General features: G+C 42.8%; 2 protein-coding genes across 3 annotated transcripts; one reads left to right on the top strand and one right to left on the bottom strand.

The window, feature by feature from the left end:
• Positions 1–1,633: 1,633 nt before the first annotated feature.
• daxx (death-domain associated protein) lies at positions 1,634–11,539 on the top strand. Of its 2 annotated transcripts, none has more exons than XM_034094014.1 (11): positions 1,634–1,957; positions 2,395–2,652; positions 4,318–4,755; positions 5,312–5,443; positions 5,562–5,678; positions 6,111–6,342; positions 6,880–7,049; positions 7,285–7,477; positions 7,670–8,222; positions 8,591–8,684; positions 9,562–11,539. In XM_034094014.1, exons 2-11 carry the CDS (start codon positions 2,413–2,415, stop codon positions 9,619–9,621), a joined length of 2,229 nt encoding a protein of 742 aa, XP_033949905.1. In that variant the 5' UTR covers positions 1,634–1,957; positions 2,395–2,412; the 3' UTR covers positions 9,622–11,539. The 2 variants fall into 2 exon arrangements, with proteins under 2 accessions (XP_033949905.1, XP_033949906.1); XM_034094015.1 differs by having other exon boundaries at positions 2,355–2,652.
• Positions 11,540–11,654: 115 nt separating this feature from the next.
• zbtb22b (zinc finger and BTB domain containing 22b) lies at positions 11,655–22,791 on the bottom strand. Its single transcript, XM_034094013.2, has 5 exons — positions 22,350–22,791; positions 20,225–20,455; positions 18,292–19,026; positions 16,476–16,742; positions 11,655–16,138 (listed from the first exon to the last, which is right to left on the bottom strand). Exons 2-5 carry the CDS (start codon positions 20,453–20,455, stop codon positions 15,107–15,109), a joined length of 2,265 nt encoding a protein of 754 aa, XP_033949904.1. The 5' UTR covers positions 22,350–22,791; the 3' UTR covers positions 11,655–15,106.
• Between the last annotated feature and the right edge of the window lie 852 nt (positions 22,792–23,643).

Below are 23,643 nucleotides of genomic sequence, written 5' to 3'. Positions count from 1 at the left end.
TAGCTTCTTATTGCACTTTCAATTGTTTTAGTTACTTGTGGGCTACTTAACATGAATAATCACAGTTACTATCCTTTTACTCCATCACATTTAAAAAAGAAATAGGCTATTGTTATTTTAACTCCACCACAGTAATCCATCATCAGCTTTACTTTTTAGATAAAGTTTTAACTCACAATTGATCATAACAGGCTTCAACATATACATTTTTATTTATTACCAAGTGGTTTCATGTACAACCCACACAAGTATCATGCTAAATGAAGCTCTGTTGCTTGGATATCACTAGATCCTGATGTCAGCGTAATATAAAAGTACATAACGATTGATGTGTAATTTAGCATAATTTACTAGCTAGCCGCTAGCTGCTAACTGCCGCCTCGTTAATATAAATCCAGTACCATGCTGTCATGAACGCGCGGTGCTGTTACGTGTACGCAAATGCACGTGCTTAATGTGAACGAGCCTTTTGGGCGGCGTGGTTAAAGTTGCGCATGCTCTATGAGTGCACATACGGGTACTTCTCAGGCATGCCGGGTAATCTGTGACGTTTCGCTCTCTCAAAAGTTGGGCCATTTTGTCATCATGCGCAGCAACTCTCATAAGAATGAATGAGGCCCCGCCTCCCACGCTGTATCCAGTTCTTATTATACATCCATGCCCCGAACAAATCTGGTGCATGGATGTATAGGTGCTGGTAGGCCGAACACATATTATGGTACCTACAACGGCACTAAACCTGACATACTTTTTGGTCCGCTGGACACTAACATTGTCTTGTTAATGTATCGTTTTCACTTCTGACACCATGATCTATTGTTATAAGTGTTCACTATAAATTATATAGAGGCTCTTGTATAGGAAAGGATTGGACAAACGTGTAGATTGACTTGCTCTCGTTTATTAATCACTGATGCACAACCATGTGCACAACACGTTACACATCATAAAGGTTCCTACCCTATTATGCCTGATACTACATAAAGTTGGTAGTGAAGTCGTCCCATTTCTTCCATTGCGTTTCGACAGAGCAAAACCAAAACGAGTAGCGCTTCAACACAATCGGCCATTGTTGTTGTTGTCGGCATAGATTTGTCGGTGTCACTACCCGATCCGTCCCCCTGCCTGATCTGTACTGCGCATGTGCGAGATGGTCCGCCATATTGGAGAACTCCGGACGGAAACCCAAGAAGGACAGTTGACACAGTGGCTTTTGGCAAAGCTGAAAAATAAAACTCGAGAGAGATGAGTTATTGTTATTACAACGTGAGTTCACTATTATTTAACAACTCTTTTTAGTGGGTTGTTTTATTTGGGGTTAAGTACATTGTCAGAATAAGTGAGAAACGGATTTAACTTCTATTAGACAGCTATATGTCATACATTTTTGTATACATTCACAGTAAATATTTATTCAGTACTTCGCCACATCGTCAGGTAAACAAAGTTATTTAGCCTTCCCAAACCTGAGCCTCACGCGCCGCCTATGACTATGTTGTATATTTATTAATACAGTAAGGTAATTCTTAAATACATAAACTATAATATTTTTCTCACCGAACGAAAGCCACCCAATGGCTAACGCTTTTACTGACTGTACATCTATCATCCAATCAGAGGCATCGGTGCTGCTCTCACTTTAGCGGGTACACTTCATACACTTTCGACAAAGAGCTTTCCATATTCGACGCATAGCGAAGTTAACTAGCGTTGTTTTGGTTAAAAGAAAGTATGCGGGATTAAAGTACGGTTTTAAGTAGTATCATGGATTTATGTTTGTTGTGAGTTATGTTAAAAACATCATGCAGGCTTCTCTTCTGGGTCGATTGTTTTCTTACTTCGCTCACTTACTTGCTAACTAGCTAATGCTAAAGCTAACTCGAACACAACATTCTGATAGTGGATCGTGGAAAAACTTCCCTTTTTTTCTTCACGTGAAGTCGCTCGTAAACAAGAGGTCAGTATGTGTGAGTGTGTCATATTAGTGTGTGGTAGTCAAAACCTTTATTTCTTAACCATATCTTGTATCTAATTTGCCATCTGTTTTTCTGTTATCAACATTCTGTCACGTCGCCTTTTAGTTTCGCTTAAAGCCGCTGAATGTTCGTCTCATTCTTTAAACCATAGACAACATTATGTACTGCTAGCACATCACAGGCTTATGGTCGTGTTTCAGTATGTTAATACCAGTAGTGGAACAATTATTAAGATATTTATCTTAAGAAGTGGGATTAGCAATATTTGCCCTGCGTTTAATATATCCTTTAAATAAAAGCAATACATTATGAGCACCAACATGTACTTAAGTTTAATGTTCAGCTTCCTACTGTTTCTTTGACACCTTGTACTTTCAGGTGACCTTATCAACATTTTTCCTGTATTTTCTGAAATCAGAAATCACTGACAGTTTGGATGGCCGTGGCTCCCGCCTTGATGGCAGATAAGATAATAGTCCTTGATGATGACGATGAAGAGGATATCCCTCAACCCTCCTGCTCTGCCTCCACCTCATCCTACCAGCTCAAAGCCAAACTCATCTCCCCCCTCAGAGCTCCGCAGCCTGCCCCTACCCACATTACACAGTCACCTTTTGCCTCTTCCAAGAAGAACCCACAGGTTCTGCAGGCCACCAACCAGAAGTTGTTTACTGAAGTGAGTTCATATCAAGTTCATATCAAGTGTTTTATCCAAAGTGGTTTGTCCTTAGAGGTTTCTCAATTCTTAAATTTCCCCTCCTCGACTCCTATCCTCGAGACTTAGTCCCGCCCACAGGAGATGCGAGCGGAGGACTGAGGAGAGAGGAGGGGAAGCAGCAGGCGGTTAGAGAAATGAGAACTCCTCTCCTCTGAGCGGTCATTTTAAAGAGACGTCCATTAATGATGACAGGAGGCACAGCAGCCTCTGTCTGATGGACAGATGTGTTCATGACGACTTATATATTTACTTTTAATTCATTCACAGTGCGGTATAATGAGACAATAACAGGCTACAGATGCGGACACACACACACACACACACATATATATATTTATATAAATATATACAATTTTTAAAGTATGAGAGCACTCTCATAATAACGTAACACAATCAGAGACTGGATATATCCCCCCCTCTCTGGTCGCTGAAAAGGGGAATTGAAATTACGGGCCAAAATTTGTATTTGCAAGTATTAAAAGTAAGCATAGGACACCAAACCAACTGAGACCCGTCTGTCCGCTGCATCTATGTATGCACTGTACAACACGGACCTACACACTGTACCACACACACACACACCTACACACTGTACCACACACACACACACACACACACACACACACACACACACACACACACACACACACACACACACACACACACACACACACACACACACACACACACCTACACACTGTACCACACACACCTACAGCTCCTAAAGCATAATCAGGCTACAGCCGTTGTGTATTTTATTATGTGAAGCACTAAATGGTCTTAGCAAAATATCGACTCTTTGTAGATATCTACTAAACTAAAGCAAATAAAGAGAGTAGGCCTGTTATACTGAGTGATATATATGTTACACACTGCTCTGCTTTCTGCACGGACCTCACAGCTGTTCTCACTGTAAACATCGCGAGGCGATGAAAGCAGTTTCTAAAATAATATCCAGGGGATGCATGCAGAGCTGTGATTGGCTGAGATAAGTCCGGCCGTGCGTCACGCCTCCACTGTTCCCGGGAAATGCGTCCGCGGAGGAGCCGTGGAGGAACCATCAGTGTATCCTCGGTTAGAGCTCCTCCAGAGAGCCTCCTCGACGCTCGATCCTCGGTGTGCATTTAGAGAAATGAGATGTCCTTCAAAATGGCGCGCTGAAATTCGAGTCGAGGAGGGGAGAATTGAGAAGCCTCTATTGTGTCATAACGGTGCTTTTTGTATTGTTCCACGAACTTCAGAGATTATTATATTAGGTAGGTTTTCTGCAAATAACAGGGGTTGAACTCTAGACAAATATACAGTCCAAGCTATATTAACCTTTGGCTGGTTAACTTTTTTATTTATTACCGTAAAGACATGGTGATATTATTACATTTGCTAGTCATTGCAGAGATCTTTGTATCAAGCACCTGACCACAAGTTTGATTAGATGTGCAAAACTTCCATCTTAACTCTTGACAATAGTCGTCATACACAGAGAGTTGTCATTTCCTTGAGAATACATCAAAACAGGATGTGAACTAGACACACCTGAATCCCATATGCTGATAGTGGTTGTGTTTGTATTGGTTTTCTATAAAATACCTTGCCTTTAATCCTTCATATTTTCTTTCCTCTTAGTTTGTGGAGCACTGCACCGTTCTCACCCAGGACTGCCCTGAGGTATTAACTTTTCTCCAAACCAAACATGCCAAGGCCTCCCCCGACTATCTGTCATCGGTGGAGTTCAGGAACACCTTGGGACGATGTTTGACTCGCGCTCAGGCCAACCGTTCCAAAGCCTTTGTCTACATCAGTGAACTGTGCACTGCACTCAAGCAGAATGCAGCCAAGAGGAGGCTGATCCTATCCAAGGCTGGACCCCGCCCTTCTACCTCAACATCAAGTTATTTCCAGTCTTCCTCTTTTATGCTAAAAAATGAAGACGAGACTAAAGTGAAGATGGACGAGGAAGACGAAGGGGTGAACCCGGCAGCGGAGGATAAGGAACCATCCACCTCAGGGCTGCAGGAGGACCAGGAAGCAGAGAAAAAGACAAAGAGGGCATCCAGAAAACAGGTGAGTGGTGAAAACTACTAGGTATGGTTTTTTGATCATAATGACCTTAATATAACTATGTTGTTTATTTCTTTTAATAGTCATGTTTTCAGTGTTTATGAAATGTTTTAAATATATAATTAATATATAAAAGTATGAATAAACAATAATCACTGAATTGCTCATATAATCAGTTGTAATCTGGTAAATAATCAGGATAAAGGAAACGGTTAATGATTTCAAAACTAGGGAAGTTATTTGTAAATGTGGTTATATACCCATAATTCATTCACTGTTCAGCAAAATGGCCTTGTGATGTAATTTGTTTTTTTATGGCCACAATTAGTGCTTTATTAATTGGGAGTAATGTCACCTGATTTACTCGGTAGCGTTAGAAACCATTAACCATTCACAAAATATATATTATTTGTTTTGAACTTTACCCCTGACCAGCTTGAGAGATGTAGAGCCAAGTAACGCCAAACAACCCGGGTTAAGCGTCTACATTCAGGATATGACCTCTGTGTGAGCAAACACACCTGACCCGGCCTTCATGTCTTTTCTCAATGACTCTCAGATAGCCTATCTGGAGAACCTGCTGAAGCTTTACAACGATGAGATCTGCCGCCTGCAGCAGGCCGAGCTGAGTGTGGACGACCTTGGAAAGGAGGGCTCTTCGTACATCCAGGAACACAAGCTGAAACACAAGGTCAGGCTGGTGCTCCGCTTGTTATAAACCCTGCTGAAACGTTCAAAAGAACCGTAGCACCAGATGATTATAATCACACCTGTCCTAACTCTCTCACTGTCCTATTCTCCTCCTCCAGATGATGAAGATTTATGAAAAGCTGTGTGAACTAAAGAGCTGCAACACGCTAACCGGCCGAGTCATGGAGCAGAGGATCAGCTACAAAAGCACCCGTTACCCTGAGATCAGCAGGAGGGTGGGTGTTGGTTTAAATAGTTATACGTGTTGAAAGTCAGACACTGGGATAAACTGAGTATACTATTAGTCTGACTAACCAATATATTAGCAATAACCTCTAACCCTCTCAGCGATATCTTGATGTCAGCAGTATTCGTTTCACATATAATACTAGCCTCCTACCGCTAACATCCATCTTGCATGAAATTGATTTGATTACTATCAGCTAGATTTGACAAACACACAGAGCACAATACAACACAGACAATGACAGAACCTTAAAATGTAATGAATCCTAATAGTTTTGAACAAGGATCTCAGAATTGTAGATCAAGAAGTCTGGTGTTGTAATGTAGACTTAGGTTGGAAGCTGTTTCCTATTACTTTATTTCTATGTGGTTGCATTTGACATGCTCCTGATTCCTTACCCTATGTTCCTTCCTCTTGTCAGATTGAGCGCTTCATCAACGGTCCTGAGGCGCAGAGGAACCCTCCGGATTACCATGACATCCTGCAGCAGGTGCTGCGCGCCAACGAGCGCCACAACCTGTGCCTGACCCGGAAACTGCTGAACCAGATCGCCCAGGAGGCTTTCAGAGAGACCGGGAGCCGCATGCAGGAGAGGCGTCACCTGGACCTGGTGTACAACTTCGGCTCGCGCATCACTGACACCTACAAGCCCGGTAAGGTTCAAGGGAGGAGAAGCTGTGGCAGACTGACAGCATTCTGACTTTACTGAAAGCTAGGTTGTTAACAGTAATTACACCACAAAAAAACACATTTTTGTTCTCTTAGTAGAACTAAACCGTTTAGAACAAACAAAACAATATAACAGAAGCGCAACATTAACTATTTTCTATAAACTGAAATGGTATATATGCTAAAGCAACAGTTCTTTGGAAAAAAAGGTCAAGTCTGACAAAGTCCCTACCATATTTAGGACAATGCATCAGCCTACCTCTATATAGTTGTTCCTACTTTTTTTATCTTCAAATGAAATTGCTTTTATATGAAATGCATTGATTTTTCACCATATTATTAGCAATGACCATTCCTCGTTCCTCATTTGAACAACACTCAGACACTTTCTCTGATGTGTTTCTCAATGGGCAGATCAGGCCCATATGATAGACGTGTGGTATTGCCGGTGCAAAGACTGAGTTACTTCAAATTTTTCGCATTTCCTATCGGACTAATTTATTGTCCACCCCCCTCTACAGCCTCAGACCCGGCTCTGTCGGACACCTCCCTGCTGCGGAAGCTTCGTTCAAACAGAGAAATGGCCATGTCCCGTCTCGATGAGGTCATCACCAAGTTCGCTGTCAAGCAGGACGACACGGAGGAGCAGGAGAGGACCAAGCGACTGGAGAAAGACGGCAAAGACAAAAGGGTATGGAGCAGGAAAATCACCTGCTGCTTTCAGGGTGCTGATGTTTTCTTATTTATGCATACATGAGAGAACTTTCGATCAACACATGAAGGCACCGCAGTGGGGGGATTCTATAATACAAGCTTACCTTATCTGCTGTTCCTCTCAATTTAAAAAAAGTGGACAGCCGTAATGTAAGGGCAACTTTTAGCAAATAAGATCAAACTCTGACTTTTACATGTCCTCTCTGTTTCAGGCCAACAAATCAGAAAACGGAGAAGCAGAAAAGAAGGTGAACGGCAATGCACAGGAGGAGGTGGAGGAGGAGGAGGAAGAAGAAGAAGAAGAAGAGGTGGTGGTGGAGGAGGATGATGATGATGAAGAAGAAGATGAGTCGTCAGACACTGACATCGAGGAGGAGATCCAGGCCAGCACTCAGCAAGCTGGAGGTCAGAGTTCACATTGTGATGGTTAATGTGTTTGGTGTCCTGCTAATGTCAACATGCGTCTAAAACATATTTTGGTTTATTTTTCAACAAGCGCGTCTCTCCGATGATATTGGGTTAGGAATGGCTCGATGAGGGAAACATATCTCCTGACTTTCTCTGTTGCAAATGTCATTCATTTCCCTCTTTGCATAGACGATGACGAGGAGGACGGTAACGAGGCAGAACCTGCGTGTGACGCTGCCGACAAGGAGGATCAGACGGATCAGTTGGCAGGAAGTGTTTCCAGAGATAAAGAAGGAAACGCGAAAGAGGACGACGAGGAGCTGCCAAGTGGACTCAGTCCTCTTTCTGATGACAGCGGCTCCCAAGTCTCTCCGCTGTCTGACCTCCCCTCCTCTAGACAGAGCCCCAGCCAATCGGAGCCCATGAAGACCGAGGAGAATACGCCACTGTCTAATGGCGTCCCCTCAGCATTAGAGGAGCCCGCAGATTCCTCCAATCACGTTTCAGCCGTGCCTGTGAGCACCAGCAAAGGCACTAAGGACGCTGCAGACGTATTTTCAGCAGCAGCCAATGGGGGGACTGTGCCGCTGTCGCCAGTAGTCATCGTAGAAAATGGCAACACACAGACCAACGGCACGTCGCCGCCGCCCAGCATCAGAGCCACGAGGAGCCAGAAGAGGAAGCTGGAGGAAACTATACCCGGGAACTCCCGGAACTCAAAGCACATACTCATCCACGACAGGTACAGGCTTCATTGGGTTAGAGCAAACTGGTGGCTGTTTCCTGCTGCGAGGGAGTTAGCCGGTTCCACCTGATCTGAAATGAATGACTCACCTTTGTACTCTCAATGAACAGAAACTAGCCACTACTTGCTGAAGAGCAAAATACTCCTTAGTATAGAATAACAAACCACAGTTTTAAATGCCACTTTCAAAGATGGTAACCGTGACATGGAGGCTTATTTAAAAAGTTGAAGCTCTAGGACTCTGATGAATAATAATGTAGCTCTGGATAAATTTCTGATTCTACCTCGTCACTTCTCTCTCCCTAATGCTTTTTCTCTATCCCACTCTGCATCCACGTGGATATCCCTCTGGATATGACCTGCAGCTCTCCACAGCGCGCAGAGTCAACCCGGGCGAGCACTCCAACCCGGGAGATAGTCAGCAGCTCCCAGTCCACACCGCCGCCCAAGAAAAATAAGGTGAGGCCCACAGAGGTCAGGAATGAGTGAATACACGGCACATGTTTACTCTAGTGACCAGTATATATTTCAGGTGTGCTGATCATGATTCATATTCTAAGTAGGTCCGGGACTTTAACGCGTTAATTCAGATTAATTAATTACACAAAAATTAACGCATTAAAAAAATTAACGCATTTTAATCGCACTTATTTTTGCACAGCGGAACGTTTCTCACTGGATGAGTTTCAGGCGTACCGATTATACTGGAGCACCAACTAACGTTCATGACTTCAGCATGGGACTTCAAACAACAACAAAGCACGGTGAACAATAGTCAAACATGAACGAACAAGCTGATGAGACCGCTTTGGTCGGCCCCGTGGATGGGACATTTTGTTTTTAAAAAACGGACGGATGGAAGCGTCGATAAGAGCACGGTTGTGTGCAAATTATGCAAAAAAGAATTTGCATATCACCGCAGCACATCAAGCCTAAAGTATCACCTAAATGCAAAGCATGTAGCAGCTAGCGTGGACGTTAGCCCGACTCCGAGTGCAAGGAACCACACCCTGACCCAACCAGAGGACTGGTTTCAGGGCCAGGATGAGTAAGTCCACGTCTGAGAAAATAACCAACTCCCTGGCTCACTGGATTGCACTCGACTGTAGACCACTTGGAGTAAAATCCATGTGAAAACTGCTTCTCACTGTTCTCAGGTCAAATATGTATATTTGATTAAAAATGCGATTAATTTCGATTAATTAATTACAAAGCCTCTAATTAATTAGATTAATTCTTTTAATCGAGTCCCGGCTCTAATTCTAAGCAATGTCAAGTTCTCCTCTGAGGTGTTTCATTATGAGCGCTGATCAAACTGTACTGTTTGTGTTTCCAGGTCAACGTGGCCACCCAGTGTGACCCTGATGAGGTCATCGTCCTGTCAGACTCAGAATGACCTTTCACCTTTGACCTCTCACTGGACTGCAAGATTGTTCACACTTTTTCAGGACTGGCGTTTTGTGCTGGTTTGTAAGAAGAGGAAAAAGGGCTCAAACTGTTTTGGGGGGGGAAGTATTTGGAAAGCTATAGTATACAATTTACATATAATATCAGCCAATATTTTTGAGAAGGCTTACATTAAAAATAATCATAACATCACATTTGAAAGAGAGCTGTATAACCTGGCAGGTTTTGGGGGGAATCAAGTGGTGGTCCTTTTCTCCCAGCAGAGGAGCGTTGATGTCCCCTGTCCTCTGTGACCTAATCCAGATCAATTGGCTGATCCAAACTTCTGGCCAGTGCTTCCTGCCTTTCAGTGTAACACTAATAATGCTTCAGTTATTAGTAGCATTGAAATGAGTTTGTTGGTGCTGTGAACGCAGAGGAAGAACTGCTTGTCTTGGGATGATCGTCCCCCAACAGGAACTTTTCTCTGTGTGCTTAAAGATGGAAACCAGTGGCTGAAAACATGAACTGTGCGACGGATTGTTTTCACTGACACTCGACTGGCCAGGGCTTACCGCTAGTTTGTTTAAATTTTTATATTTCAATCTCTTTTTGTCACAAAGGAGAGAGGGGATTAAAAAGGAGTTTTGACATTGTTTTATTTTTTGCCTATGGTGTGCGTGGACTAAGTGAGCTGTGTTCTCCGGTTGGAGGCCGGCAGTGATTATGGACAAGAATTTAAAACAAAAAGATTTTTATGTTTTACCTCAACACATATTTTTATTTTTAGGTTTATAATGAAGTGTAATGTTAATATTTGTATTGAGATCTATGGGTCCTGCAGGAAAGCTATATAGATCTCAGAGTTTTGCCATTTTAAAATGACACATTTGGACAAGGCTAATATAGAAAGGTTTTAAGGATAAGTGCACGCAATATTCTTTATTTGACTTATTGTTAACAGATCCCATGAAAAGACCAACCCCAGATAATTGTTACTGAACTCTGTATGGAAGAATGATACACATTTGTGTCTGAAAGCTGCACAAAAAGAGCCCCAATGTGTAATGTTCCTTCTTTAAATTGAACATGGACTGTAGTTTATCTTAGGACCCACATACTGTCCTGCTGCTGCCTGAAATATTCAATAGAGTTTTATGTTTGTACTATTCCGTGGCTAAAAATAGGCGCAAACAAAAGCACAGTAACCTAAAGGATAAAGATGGACAAACACATTAGTGGTTTTGGTCTTTGTATGGTATTTGTTGACTAAGGCCTTATGCTTTAAGGAACTAAAGCACACACTCCTATGACTGAGATGACTCAAAACAAAAGAGAGAGAGATCAAGTTAAATAATCTTATTTGATGCTGCTCTGTCTAAGCACGACACTCATCATTTGGACAAGTAAGTGTATTAAGCCGAGCCCAAATCTAAACTCACCAAACTTTTATTCTCACCCATACATTGATTAGGTTTCAACCATTATTTTCAGAGTTGTTCCTCCCTGTCATTACACTGTGTATTTAGAACATTTTGTGGCCATTAAACTTGAAACAAATTGACAAAAGCATTTTGATGTCTTTAGTGAGTTTTCTGGTAATTTTAGAATTTTTTTTTCGTTGTAAAATACAATGTAGAACTTAAGATCTCCAGCAATTGATTAATTATTTCCCTTTATCACAGTTGTCCTGTCCTCATTTAATGGAGCCCTTAAGCTCTTGGGTGAAGGCAACTATGTCTGTCTTTTGCCCTGAATCCAATGTTTATACATTTTCCGATTGAAAATGATATTTTGGAGTAAGCAGACTTCTCAAAGGAATTTAGCTATCACAGATACTAGGCCTCATCTATGCAGAGAGGTGATCCATCCACTGTGAATTGTTTTGTTTTTCAATTTTAATAAATAAATGATATTTTTGAAATGTTTACAGCCTGTTTCTTAATGAGACTTGTTCTTCAAAATACATTTTTATAGTACGAAACAAAGATTTATTTATATTTGTCAAGATTTAAACATACAAAGTCCATTATTCTCACCAAATAATGTATTAATCCTTTATTTTGATACAGAGCAGAGGTGAATATTGATCTGCGGTAGAATTATATTATTAGTACCACTCAGGATTTACATCGAAATGTCTATAGACAGCCGTCATCTTCTGTTCAACAATCAACTGGTCAGAAGACATGTTAAATGTTATGTAACTGTTTGAGGAATGTAAAAAAATAATTAAAATACCTCAATACAGTATTCAGCGACACCTTTCAGCTCTGTACACACATCCTACCGTCTTTATATCTCACAGCTCTTCTATCACTTATTCAAATAACACAAGGTGCAAGAAACCATCTGACTGATTGTAATCTAGAGTAAACTGTTTGTTCAAAACTGTTCAGTGTGCTTCAGAGCTGCTGAAAACATACCACCTACACACCCATCGTGGGATTATTTTCAATGAATTACACTTTTAAACTAAATAAAAGTACAAACTCTTGGTTTTGGGTCTAGTTTTTATCATCATTTAAGAAGTTGAATATACACTTCCTGATTTGGCACAATTCATATTCTTTTTTGTAATTGTCACAAATAGTGAACTCTTGCTGTGCACATCACTCAGTTAATAAAATGATAACTGCTGGTCTTTCTCTAAAATCCTAGTTTAAATCTGTGCCAGTTTTCATGACACAGGAAGGTAGCCTATGACTATCTGGGGGTGCGTTTCACTTCTCTTATTTTTCATTTCCTCGCTCCTCGGTCTCGGCATCACCGGAAGTTGATTTGTCTGCGCCATCTTGAGTACCATCCCAGTGGCATTATTTGTGCCGGAGGACCGGGGATCGATAACGGAGGGGCGATAATCAAGGAACTACCAGACCATCCTCCGGTGAAATCCTCAGACACTCGCCCCGCCCCCTTACTGTGTATCGCTCACTGATAGGACGATGCAGCGCATGCAGTGATCTGGCTGCGGTCAGACGATCAGCTGTGCAGCGTCATCACAAACGGACGTCGCTTCACCTACATTCCCTGGCAGTCAGTTGTCTGTATGGTTGTTTTCTGGGTTCCTTCAGATAACTCCACGCTCCGCCCCGTCTCGGGCACGTTCTCCTTTAGCAATCATCCTGTGTTTTCTCTGTAAATGTTCAGCGGAGGACTACACATACAGAGCAAATGTGAAACAAAAACACAACAGAAGCAGTCATAGAGGAGGACACACTGAACACGTACAAACAGTTCTTTCATTTTGTCCTGGCTCCAAACCTTTGTAAAAAATATCCATATCCAGACTTCACAGAAGGTAAAACATATCGATCACTTATCTCTTTGCAACTGTAAAACATCTCTGAAGGCATGTCGAATGTTAAAGAGGTCATGTGTCATATTTCTTTCAGCACTCACTGTCCTGTGCTGTAGCTACACTGGTACACATCTTAAAAACACACATTATTAGCATCATCTCGAAATCACCGCCTTTCTGAAAGTGAATATTATTTCATCACAAACATAAAACCATATTTGTCTATAGTTCATTTAAAACAGGCTATCTATTAAAATGTGACTTACACCTTAAAAAGACACACAGCACATTGTAAAACATGTTATAATGTAAATAAACAGGGTGTAGTGTCTTGATGATAAAGATAAACTACTATTAAAATGATAATTGGACAATTTAAAATGAAAAACAAGGTGGAGGTGAACAAATATTTTGCAATCTAGCTGTAACTGTAATCCATAACATGATATAGTGTACCTCTATAAAGACATTACATTCCTGTGAGGTTTAAACTACACAAATCGTTATTCGGCATCTTGAGAGCACTTTTTTTTTTTGTGAACAAGGATACACTTTTTTTGTAATTCCATTTAATATGTCACTGAAAATTAAATAGAATATTCAGCATGTTTGACTAGTTATATATTTTTGAGCATTTTCCTGGAATAAAAGTGTTCCGTAGGTACTTCACCAAAGTGAAATCAAAGCGTCGCTTATCTCAACATTACCTGCAATTAATATATTCATCTGGAAAATGTGTTTTATGTGAATGAAACCCATCTTTAAATAATTTATATTAGGTGTTGGACCAAAATCAGTGCTTATAAATACGACCAGAGGGGAACTGCTGATCTCTGATCAATAAAAAGTCAACGTCAGCCTGCACTACTCTACTCTACTGTTAAAGATATCGCAAAAAAATAAATAATCTACAGTCAAATAAATTAAATCTAAGCTATTTGGCTTCTTTGTGTGCCTTACAGCTACTGAGAAAAGAAGGCTTCCTTTTTTAATGTGGCTCCATCACTTCTGTTCTGTCAGCCATTCAGAGGAGGTACGCTTGTAAACACACTATACACTGTATAGCTTAAATAAGACCACCATCTACCGCTGCTGGCTTCAAATAATCCTCGTTGAATTATCAGAGAGACGCACCGTGGGTTAAGATAATGTTTTTAGGCAGTGCAGAACCCTTTCTCTACAGCTAACCCACTTCTAAAGCAGACCGCACTGCAGCAAACGCACCAGCACTACAAGTTAGCATTTGTCCCAGGTCTGATGACATATATTTCTATATATTTACAGTAATAATATATTTCACAAAGCTTGAGAACTAGAAAGTAAAAGCAATGATACATTCTACTTCCTCCTGCTTTTAAATCTCCACAGGGCAAGTGTTGAACTAATCCGGTACAGGTACTGTTTGTGTTAAAAACAGATCTTTTCTTTTGCTACTTTAACTACGTAACATTCAGTCAGGTAACTGTACAGGTTGGTGAATAAGAAGCCGGAAGACAAACAGGGTTCCCTTGTGATGAGGAAACTAGATTGTTCCTTTCACTGTAATCCAGTCTGGGCTTCAGGTAAAGCAGCAGCGCAGAGTCTCAACACAACGTGGCAGTGCTAACAGCTCGTTACATGGGAAACTGTTCCGAGGAGAAACATATCTGCAACTTTAGCACTTCTTTTCTTGTGTGCAGTGTTTTCTCCTGTCGGCTTGTTTGAATACAATCAAGTGACTGATTCCTCATAATACATCAGAACAGCAGATTAGAACAGCCATTTGTTTTACTCTACTGACAGCTAGTGAAGCACCGTCTCTTCATTTTTGGTTTCCACTCAACGCGCAAAGCATTCTTCCAAAGAATAAACTTCTGGTATTTTTGAAACAATAGCTTACTCACTAGCTCAAAGGTCCTTCTTTAATGAGGTTACTATTAGGAGGAAAGACATGTTGTGATGGCACAACCGCAGATCCTTTCACAAACTTCTCGGCAGTTGACGAGCATCCAGAGTCCCACTTTTCCACAAATATGTTCAGGTTCTTCACCCTGTGTCCAACAGGATCCTCGATTCTTTGCCAAAATACCCACTTCCTGTTTGAAATACTGGGTGCTGGCAGTTAAAAGTGTATTTTCTATAATTTAAAAACAGCAGCAGGAACAAGAAACCTGACAAAGAGGCTCCCTCCCGTTGGACCTAACACACTTCTGGTTTAGGTCACGCTGCTATCATTAGCACTGACTTCACACACGTCTTCTTCACACACACTTCGACCCAACCCCAGAGCGGCAAACATCCCTGCGCCCTGACTCTGGGAGACCCCTAGTAGTGCCCCCGCGGCGGCCATGTTGTTCACACCGTTGCTGCTGCTTCCTGTTGCTGGCGACAGAACACTGTTGGAAAAATGCTGAGAAGACACCGACACGCCTCCTCTCCCTCCCCCTCCCCCTCCTCCTCCCAGAACCCCGCCCTGTCCTCCCTCACCTGCAGACAGGAGGAGGTGAGGAGAGGACATCAGATCGTGCCCATCCTCCCCGTCCCCTCTTCTCCCTCCCTCGCCGCCCTCCCCCGCCCCGCCGCGCCTCTCGCAGTGTGAGCGGTGCCTCATGAAGCTGTCGCGCCACATGAACTTCTTTCCGCAGCCGAGGCAGTCGTACGGCTTGAGGCCCGTGTGCGTCTTCATGTGCTCCGTCAGGTGATGCTTCATCTTGAACTTCTTGGCACAGACGGGGCAGTGGAAGGGCCTCAGGTCCAGGTGCATGTTGATGTGGCGGTCCCTCATGCTCTTGTGGGTGAAGGTCTTACCGCAGTGGCACATAAACACTTTCCCAGAACCCCCAGTGGTGCTGTTACTGCCGCCACCTCCCATCCCCCCACAGTCCACGCCATCGACTCCTAGGCCGCCTTGCACTGACAAATGGACTGCGCCGTGCTCCAGACTGGGCCCTTTGAAAGAGGCTCCTCCCATCATACCGCCTGCCATCCCCAGGGGAGGGGGGGCCCCGTCAAGAGAGAGCCCGGAGGCCTGGCTGTAGAGGAGGATCTGGTTCCCCAGCATGTCCAGGGGGAATAGCTGGGCCCGGGCCGAGGCTGCAGACTGGACCTGGCCCAGCAGCGCCGACACGGCTCGGTTAGCGCTCTGGCTCTGACCCGCCGCGCTGTCATGGAGGTGCTGAGGCAGAGTCTGGTCCATTAAACTGCCTTCAAACTTGAGGTAGTCCTCTGAAGACTGGCAGTAGTCCACCTGGGGACACAAGGAGAACGGGGAGTTGAACCCGTCTAAATGCTTAGATTTTGCATGTTTCAAACTTAGACTCAGAATTCATCTGCAGTGTTTAAAAGACTTCTCTAACACCTGCACGTTGGACACTCAGTGCAGGGCAAGTCTTATATGCTGCATTTATCCATAAAGGTTTATAAAAAATAAAGTTCAGATGCAGAGAGAAGCTGTTTTAACCTCTTTGTGTGCAGTTTGAAACGTTGGCGCCCCTTAATGGTGGCAAATGAATTTGTTTACAAATAGAAATGGAATCACTTCATAAATCTCTCCCCAATGTGCCTTGAGAGTGACTTCAGCTCACCTGTGAGTTCATGTCGCCCTCTGCTCTGGCTGGCAGGTCGGCTGAAAGGCTCCTAACGTTGGAGATGTTGAAGTTGCCCCTCTCCCTCTCTCGGGCCAGCTCCATCTCCCTCTCCTCCTCGTCCTCCTCGTCTTCTCCCCCCTCCTCCCCGGACACCACAATGAGGTCGTCGTCCTCCATGCGTTCGGTCTTCACCACCACCCACTGTTTGCGAGGCATGATGCTGGGCTGGCTATAGGCAGGACGCCTCAGCAGGTGATCCCCGTCCTGTCAGAGATAATGCTCGTTATAAACAGTTAGGGAAAGCTAGTCATGTTGTCAATGAAAACCTTGCATTATTATCATTTACAATCAAAAGGATGAGGGAAAAGATGCTCGACTACCATGGACCTTTGAGTCTTCCAAAAGTGTTTCATAGAACTTACAGTTTTCGTTTTTAAAAAGGACCCTAATCCCATTTGAATAATTATAAATAACAATGCTACATTTGGTTAAGACCAATATTAAAAGGAGAGCTCCCGATGGCACTTAAATCATTTTTGCAATAGTACAATTAACATCAAAATTATTTAAAAAATACATTAGGTCTTTCTATATACGATATTTTCTAGATACCATCTTTTAAAAAAAATTTTTAATGGGACAATAAAACATGCTCAATAAAATAAAACCATGTTCCTCTTTAGATATTGCTCCATGACTGTGGGTCCAAAACAAACCGTATTCATCTGTTCAACAAAGATGAAGATACTGTTTATCAACATCAACTGTTGACAGACAAAATGTTAAAGGTCATAGTATTACTTTTTTATGTCTTTTATACACAAAATGTTCCCCCCAGTGTGTTAAGGGATTCGCTTAGTATCCACCTGTTTATAAAAACTGTTTTTTTGTATTGGGCAACCATTAGCCAATAGCCAATAACCAAACGGTAACACCCGCCCACCTTAGCCACGTTCACACCAAGTACTTTGCCGTACTTAGTTCCCAGCACTTAGTTCCCAGCACTTAGTTCCCAGCACTTAGTTCCCCTACGGAACTAAGAGCCGATCGCGTTCACACCGGAATACTTTTCCCTGAGGGAAGATTACGCACATGAGCAGAGTAGAAGTAGTGTAGAAGCTGCTGGGACTCCCAGAAGCCTTCCGAGTAAATCGCCAGAACGCCGACACCTCCTCATCTCCAGGAGCGAATGCTAATGCTAATAATGCTAATGCGAGGATAATAAAATGGCGGCTCTACAAAACATTTCAGAGTTTTACGGGGCGTGGTTTGCAATTCGCCTAGCCAATCAGAACTGGGGCACTTTTTTCCCCCAGGAGAGTACCACCTCTCAGCAGGCACTAAAAATGGGGGTAAAAGTTCCCGGCACTAAATACTCTTTTTGGTGTGAACGCGACATAAGGGGTACTAACGGAACTAAACGTACTCGGTGTGAACGCGCCTTATCACCTGAATCTCCTCCTAGAGCACCAATATTTTTTTTTAACCAATCACTTTCCAAAGGGGCGTGTCCAGCAGCAGCTCATTAGCATTTAAAGCAACAGATACAGAATCAGCACTTTTGAAACAGGGTTGAAACAGAGGGGCATGCTACGATGCATGATCTGTATCGAGGCAAACACTTCAGAGACATGTCTTGTATGTATCTGAGAGTATAAGGGACCTTTAAAAGTTAAGTCCTATGAAAGCGCCCCCCAAATAAAATGTATTATTACTATTATTATTAAGTCCATTTTTTTTAAACTGCTGAAGACTGAAAATATGACTTTTTTCCAAAATAAGAGCTTTCCAGATAAACTTCAAGGGGCCTCACCTGATAGGAAGACACGCCAAAGCTGTCACTGACCCCGACCTCCTGCTCCGACGCTGAGCTCATCTTCTTCCTCCTCCCGCTGCCTCCTCCTCTTCCTCTCTTCCTTTGGTGGTACATCACCTCTTCATCCTCCAAGTCATCCTCCTCTTCCTCAATAAGGAAGGCTTCCTCTCCTCCTGATGGGGTGCAGTAGCTGGGGGTGTTGCTGGCCCCGCCTCGGTCAGCTGAGGCCCCGGCTGCGGCTGCCCCGCCCCCGTCTCTGGGGCTGAAGTAGTTGGTGCTGCTGGGGGACTGACTCTCACTCACTGACGGGCGGCTGGGGGGGAGGGAGGCACGCTGCGGCTCTTTGGACCCCACCACCTGGGGGACGCCCACGCCACCATCACTACCAGCTCTGTTACCCCCACCTGCCATACCCTCACCATTGCTGCTGCTGCATCCGAGGTTAGCGAACCCTCCACCTCCTCCTCCAACACTGACCCCGTCCAGCACACCTCCTCCTCCTGCACCCCCTCCTCCCCCTCCGCCCGCTGCTGCCCGGCCCTCCCTCAGCAGCTCGGTGCATTTGTCCACGATGTGCCACATCTGCAGGACGCTGCCCACCGTCAGGTAGTTGACGATGTCGTCGCGCAGCATGCGGAGCTCCCCGGTGTAGGCGCAGCTCAGAACGCTCTCAAATGCCAGCGGGTCCATCACTGCCGGGATGGAGACTGTGGACATGTTCTTCAGGAGCACCTGGTGGTGGGGGGGGATACATCACAATACTTTAAAGGGGCCCCATTGTGCTTTTTTGGGTTTCCCTTTCCTGAAGTGCGTTAGCTAGGTATTTGTGAATGTAAATGATCTGCAAAGACTAAAATCCTAAAGATCCTTTAGAGAGTTTCTCTCCCCCCCCCCCCCTGCCTGAAACACCTCCATTGGACTTCTTTGTTTACTTCCGTTACATAATTACATCAATATGTAACATCCACATTTTACGTGATAGACTAAGGGGCATCTCTAAGCGGCTGACCAATCACAACAGAGCCAGCCAGCTAACCAATCAGAGCAGACTGGGCTCTGATTGGTTGAAGAGGGTGAAAAGAGGTGCTGCAGCACCGGCAGTATGAGAGAAATAAAGAGCTTTTTGAGCATTAAAGCATGGAGACACGTCACAAGAGGCACACCATACAAATATGAACCTGGCAATGAGGATGATAGGTCCTTTAATTAATTTGTGTAGGGTGTGTCCTGCCTCTCCCACACCTCCTCCCAACAGCTTACTTCTCCAATTTCTTCTTTTTAGAGTTGTCGTGATGGGAAATGAATCCTTTCTAATTGATGTTATTTATATAATCAGGAGAACATGATTTTCAGCTATGCTGTCAACTTTAGAAAAGCCATGCCACATACAGCAGGCTCCGTTAGAGTATGGCCCATATGGCTTCACTAAACAAATCTCTTTAATGTCAAATGTGTCTTGCACCACTACTTTCAATGTGCATGCATCCCATGGAGTTCTTCAGGCTGCTTCTGAATGACCATTTGTTTAATGATTAATTATTGCATTCTTGGCAACATTAAGCATTTCATCTTAACCGACATTCTATTTAATTAAGTGTCTGTTCCTTTAATTGTTTTTATAAATGGTTTTTGAGCAGCATGTCCTGTTATAAACGTTCCCAGTACAGTATATCCAAAAAGATTATCAAGTCAAATATTTGCCTTTGAATCATTAGTCATATCAATTTTCTTTGAATCCTTCTATGCTAAATCGGGCTAAACCAAACTGCCAGTATGCATACATGCTTAGAAACAGGGAGGGTGCATGCCTTTGAATCTCATTATTTGGCACATGTCCTACATGGTGCAGATCAGAAATGAATGAGTATGACTCCATGAGGCTTTGATGTGTTTATTCTGACCAGAAATCATCAGCAGCTTAATCTCCCACCTGGTCATGGAAGTATGGTGAGGAGGCGGCCAGCACGCAGCGGTGGGCTTTGAACACGTGACCCTGGACGTGGATGGAGAGGTCACAGAGCTGGCCGTCCTCTCTCTGCTGGTTCAGGCTGCCCAGCACCGAGCCCTGAGCGCTGGGGAAGCACACCTGCACCACCGGGCCAGATGTGTCTCTGGGGGCGGAGCTGCTGCTGCTGCCCACCTCCACGGGCAGGGACTGCATCTGGGGGGCAGGAACACTGTCATGACTGCCAGTTTAAAGTTGTTATTTGGATTTGGTTTTATTGTTTCCTTTTCTTTTTTTTTTACTGCTGGACAGTTTATACTATTATCTTGATAATACTATAGGCTTGATGTCAGGATGTGAGATTAAAAATATGTCAAATTGATCGCAGGACTTTCAAAAAATCCAGATATGTGTGAATAACCTGTGTAAATGTCATATGACTGCCATTCTCAACCCATTTTGATTTAAACCCAGAATTGATAAAGCGAGATACTCACAATTTATTTGGTAGTTTTGAATTGAACTAGTGTGATATGAAAAAAAAACAATCCTACAATGAAATATGCATTCATTACAGTGAGAATATTCAATATTTATTAAAATAATAAATATGATAATAATGATTTTCCTTAGTGTTTGATCGATCTAGTAATAATTTATTCTATAGAAAATCTAAAAACATAAACATTTCTGACTTAGATTCACGCAGATGAAAGGAACATCTTGTAACAATGTCTTGTTTTGTCGGACTGACAGTCCAAAACATAAAAGTATTTTAGTATAAAATGATATAAAACATGACTAGAAAATGACTCGAAACATATCATTAATTAATCTTCAATAACTGCTGATTAATGTTCTGTCAATCCACTGCTTGTTGTTAAACTAGTTTCTGGTGCTGTTAAATAAATTGCATATTCAAGTCTTTTAATACAACTTTCTCCTTGAAATATTGGAGTGGACAAAAAGAAACAACAGTATAAATAATGCAAATTATTCAACACCACAATCTGTATATTCTAAAATGACTTAAATTGAATTAACACCATTCTACAAATCGTTATAGATGTCACAACTGTTGAATTACAGTGCCCTAATGTAGCTTGGTGGTCGGTTAAACCCACCTATCAGTAAAAAAGTATTTACTTACTTTAACACTCAGATACAAGCCCATTGGTAAAGTCAACAAATACAGAAGTTGCCCTTTTGAGCAAACATAAGGAAGTAATCCTAATCTAAACACTTAAATGCTAACAATTACCCTTCAAATTGATTGCTCAAAATGCACACATTCAGTTTATTATCTAATACTCAGCATTATTTCTCAACCTGACCTAACCTAAAGGACTCCCAGATTAGTTCTGCAGTTAAGAGTGTCATCCTTGATCACATCATTTGGAGCAGAGATTTTAAATGCAGAGTAGACAGTGGCCAATCAAGGAAGCCTCATAATTTACCCAGAATACACTGCAAATTAGTCCTACTTGAGACAGAAGAAGTGCAGCCCTAACCTGAAGTGTCAATTTGAAGTGTCTTTGTTAAAACTCAGAAACAGAGTGTCTTTGTGCAGCAAGCCTCTGCTGCACAAAGACATGCTGCACATTGTGTTTATTAGCAGCTTAGTTATATATGCATTTGTATTGTATGGCATGCAATGTCATGTGTAGGTTAAATCAGGCAGCACCATTGGAGACTTGAACTGATTGCACTTTGAGAACACAATGACAATTATAAAAAAACTCAGATCAACAGTGTCAATATGTACTTCACAGAGAACAAGAACACATCACGTGATTCATTACTGAACAGAACTGCCCACATCACATACATGACCCACACGCCACTTTGTTATTGTGATATTTTTAGCTTATGGGGAAAATCAACAGCTGGAGTAAAAAAACAACACACTTTTTTAGTAACGGACAAGCTACAGAAGAAGAGCTGCGGGTCTGAAATGAAAGCTGGCTTTGCTGTGGAAATGTTAGTCTGCTGGCTGTGTCTCCAGACAGCAGACTTAGTTGCACTCTTATCATATAGATGTGACGTTAGCCTGCTAGCTAGCAGGCGGCTGGCTACAGAAAACATGAGCCGCAGCGGACATTAAACTCACCGTTTCTAGTTGACACTGCCGCCTTCAGAAGTACAGTCTCTGTCCGAGCGGACGGCAGGGTGTCCTGCCGGTTTATCCAGGCCCTGAAGTTTGGGGACCATTTTTATAAAATGTTCTTCCCATCTGAGCTCTCCTGCAGCGGCAGACCGCGACGCGTCGCCTTTAAAAGGATTCCAGACAGACGAGCCAGACTTCGGCCGACAGAAAATACATCCAGGGTTGGGTAGTAACGGAATACATGTAACGGCGTTACGTAATCAGAATACAAAAATCAAGTAACTGTATTCAGCTCGCGTTACATTTGAAAAACGAGTAACCTGATTACAGTTACTTTCGTAAACCTGAAGTGAATACATTTTGGATTACTTATTGGAATTATTGGTGGAAAGATTTCCTCACACCATTTAATATTCATTACTAAAGGTACAGCCGAATCATCACAGCGCACAAAACCTATTACCGCCGCAGATGGACCAAAAAAGGGAGCGTTTGTAAAAAAAAAAGGGGCGGGTCCGCTCAGTGAAACAATAACAACGAAACATGGAGGAACAAAAGTCTGCGTTTAAATCGCGCGTCTGTGTGTGTGTGTAGAGGTGTGTGTGGTTAAAACACATCAGCCACACCGCTCTTTAGTCTTTCTAATGATTCTGAAGGTAAACACAGTGAGGCGGTGCGTGAAAGGCTCGTCTTCTCAGAGACCGAGTTAACCCTCCCGCTGCTGCAGAGATTTCATGAAGTGAAGTAGGTGTTCCTTCTATAAAACAGCTGCGGGCAGCAGATACTGTGAGAGTCACAGACATGAATTCATAGATCAAGGCAGACTGGTGCACACACTCTCCTGTTTTGCCAATCCGGTGCTTAAACAAATATAGCTCTAAACCCCTGGCCGACATGTCCTTAAAATGAAGTCCGAGTTCGACATTTGAATTCATGTCCTGCCAGGACAGGACAAAAGGCGACACGCCCGTTCTAAGCCGTGTCTCTCAATCCTCACATCCCCAACAAGTTTATTATGTTGTTGCATCGTTTCAGATGTGATGTTTCAGTTGTGCTCTTGATAAGCCATTAAAACAGTAAAAACACGTTCAGTTTCCCTTTGCTTTTTGTGTCTCCTGTTCACCAAAACACCCATCTGTTATGAAAAAAGAAAGTAATCCAAAAGTAATCTAGAAGTAATCTGATTACGTTACTTTTTTAAGACATGTAACTGTATTCAGATTACTTTCAGAGCCATGTATTCAGTAACAGATTACATTAACAAAGTAACCCTCCCAACCCTGAATACATCCAATAA

Source organism: Pseudochaenichthys georgianus, chromosome 11 (assembly GCF_902827115.2).
Source record: "Pseudochaenichthys georgianus chromosome 11, fPseGeo1.2, whole genome shotgun sequence".
NCBI lineage: Eukaryota > Metazoa > Chordata > Actinopteri > Perciformes > Channichthyidae > Pseudochaenichthys > Pseudochaenichthys georgianus.
The sequence above is the reverse complement of the archived record's forward strand: the minus strand, read 5'-3'. Positions and strand labels throughout refer to the sequence as shown.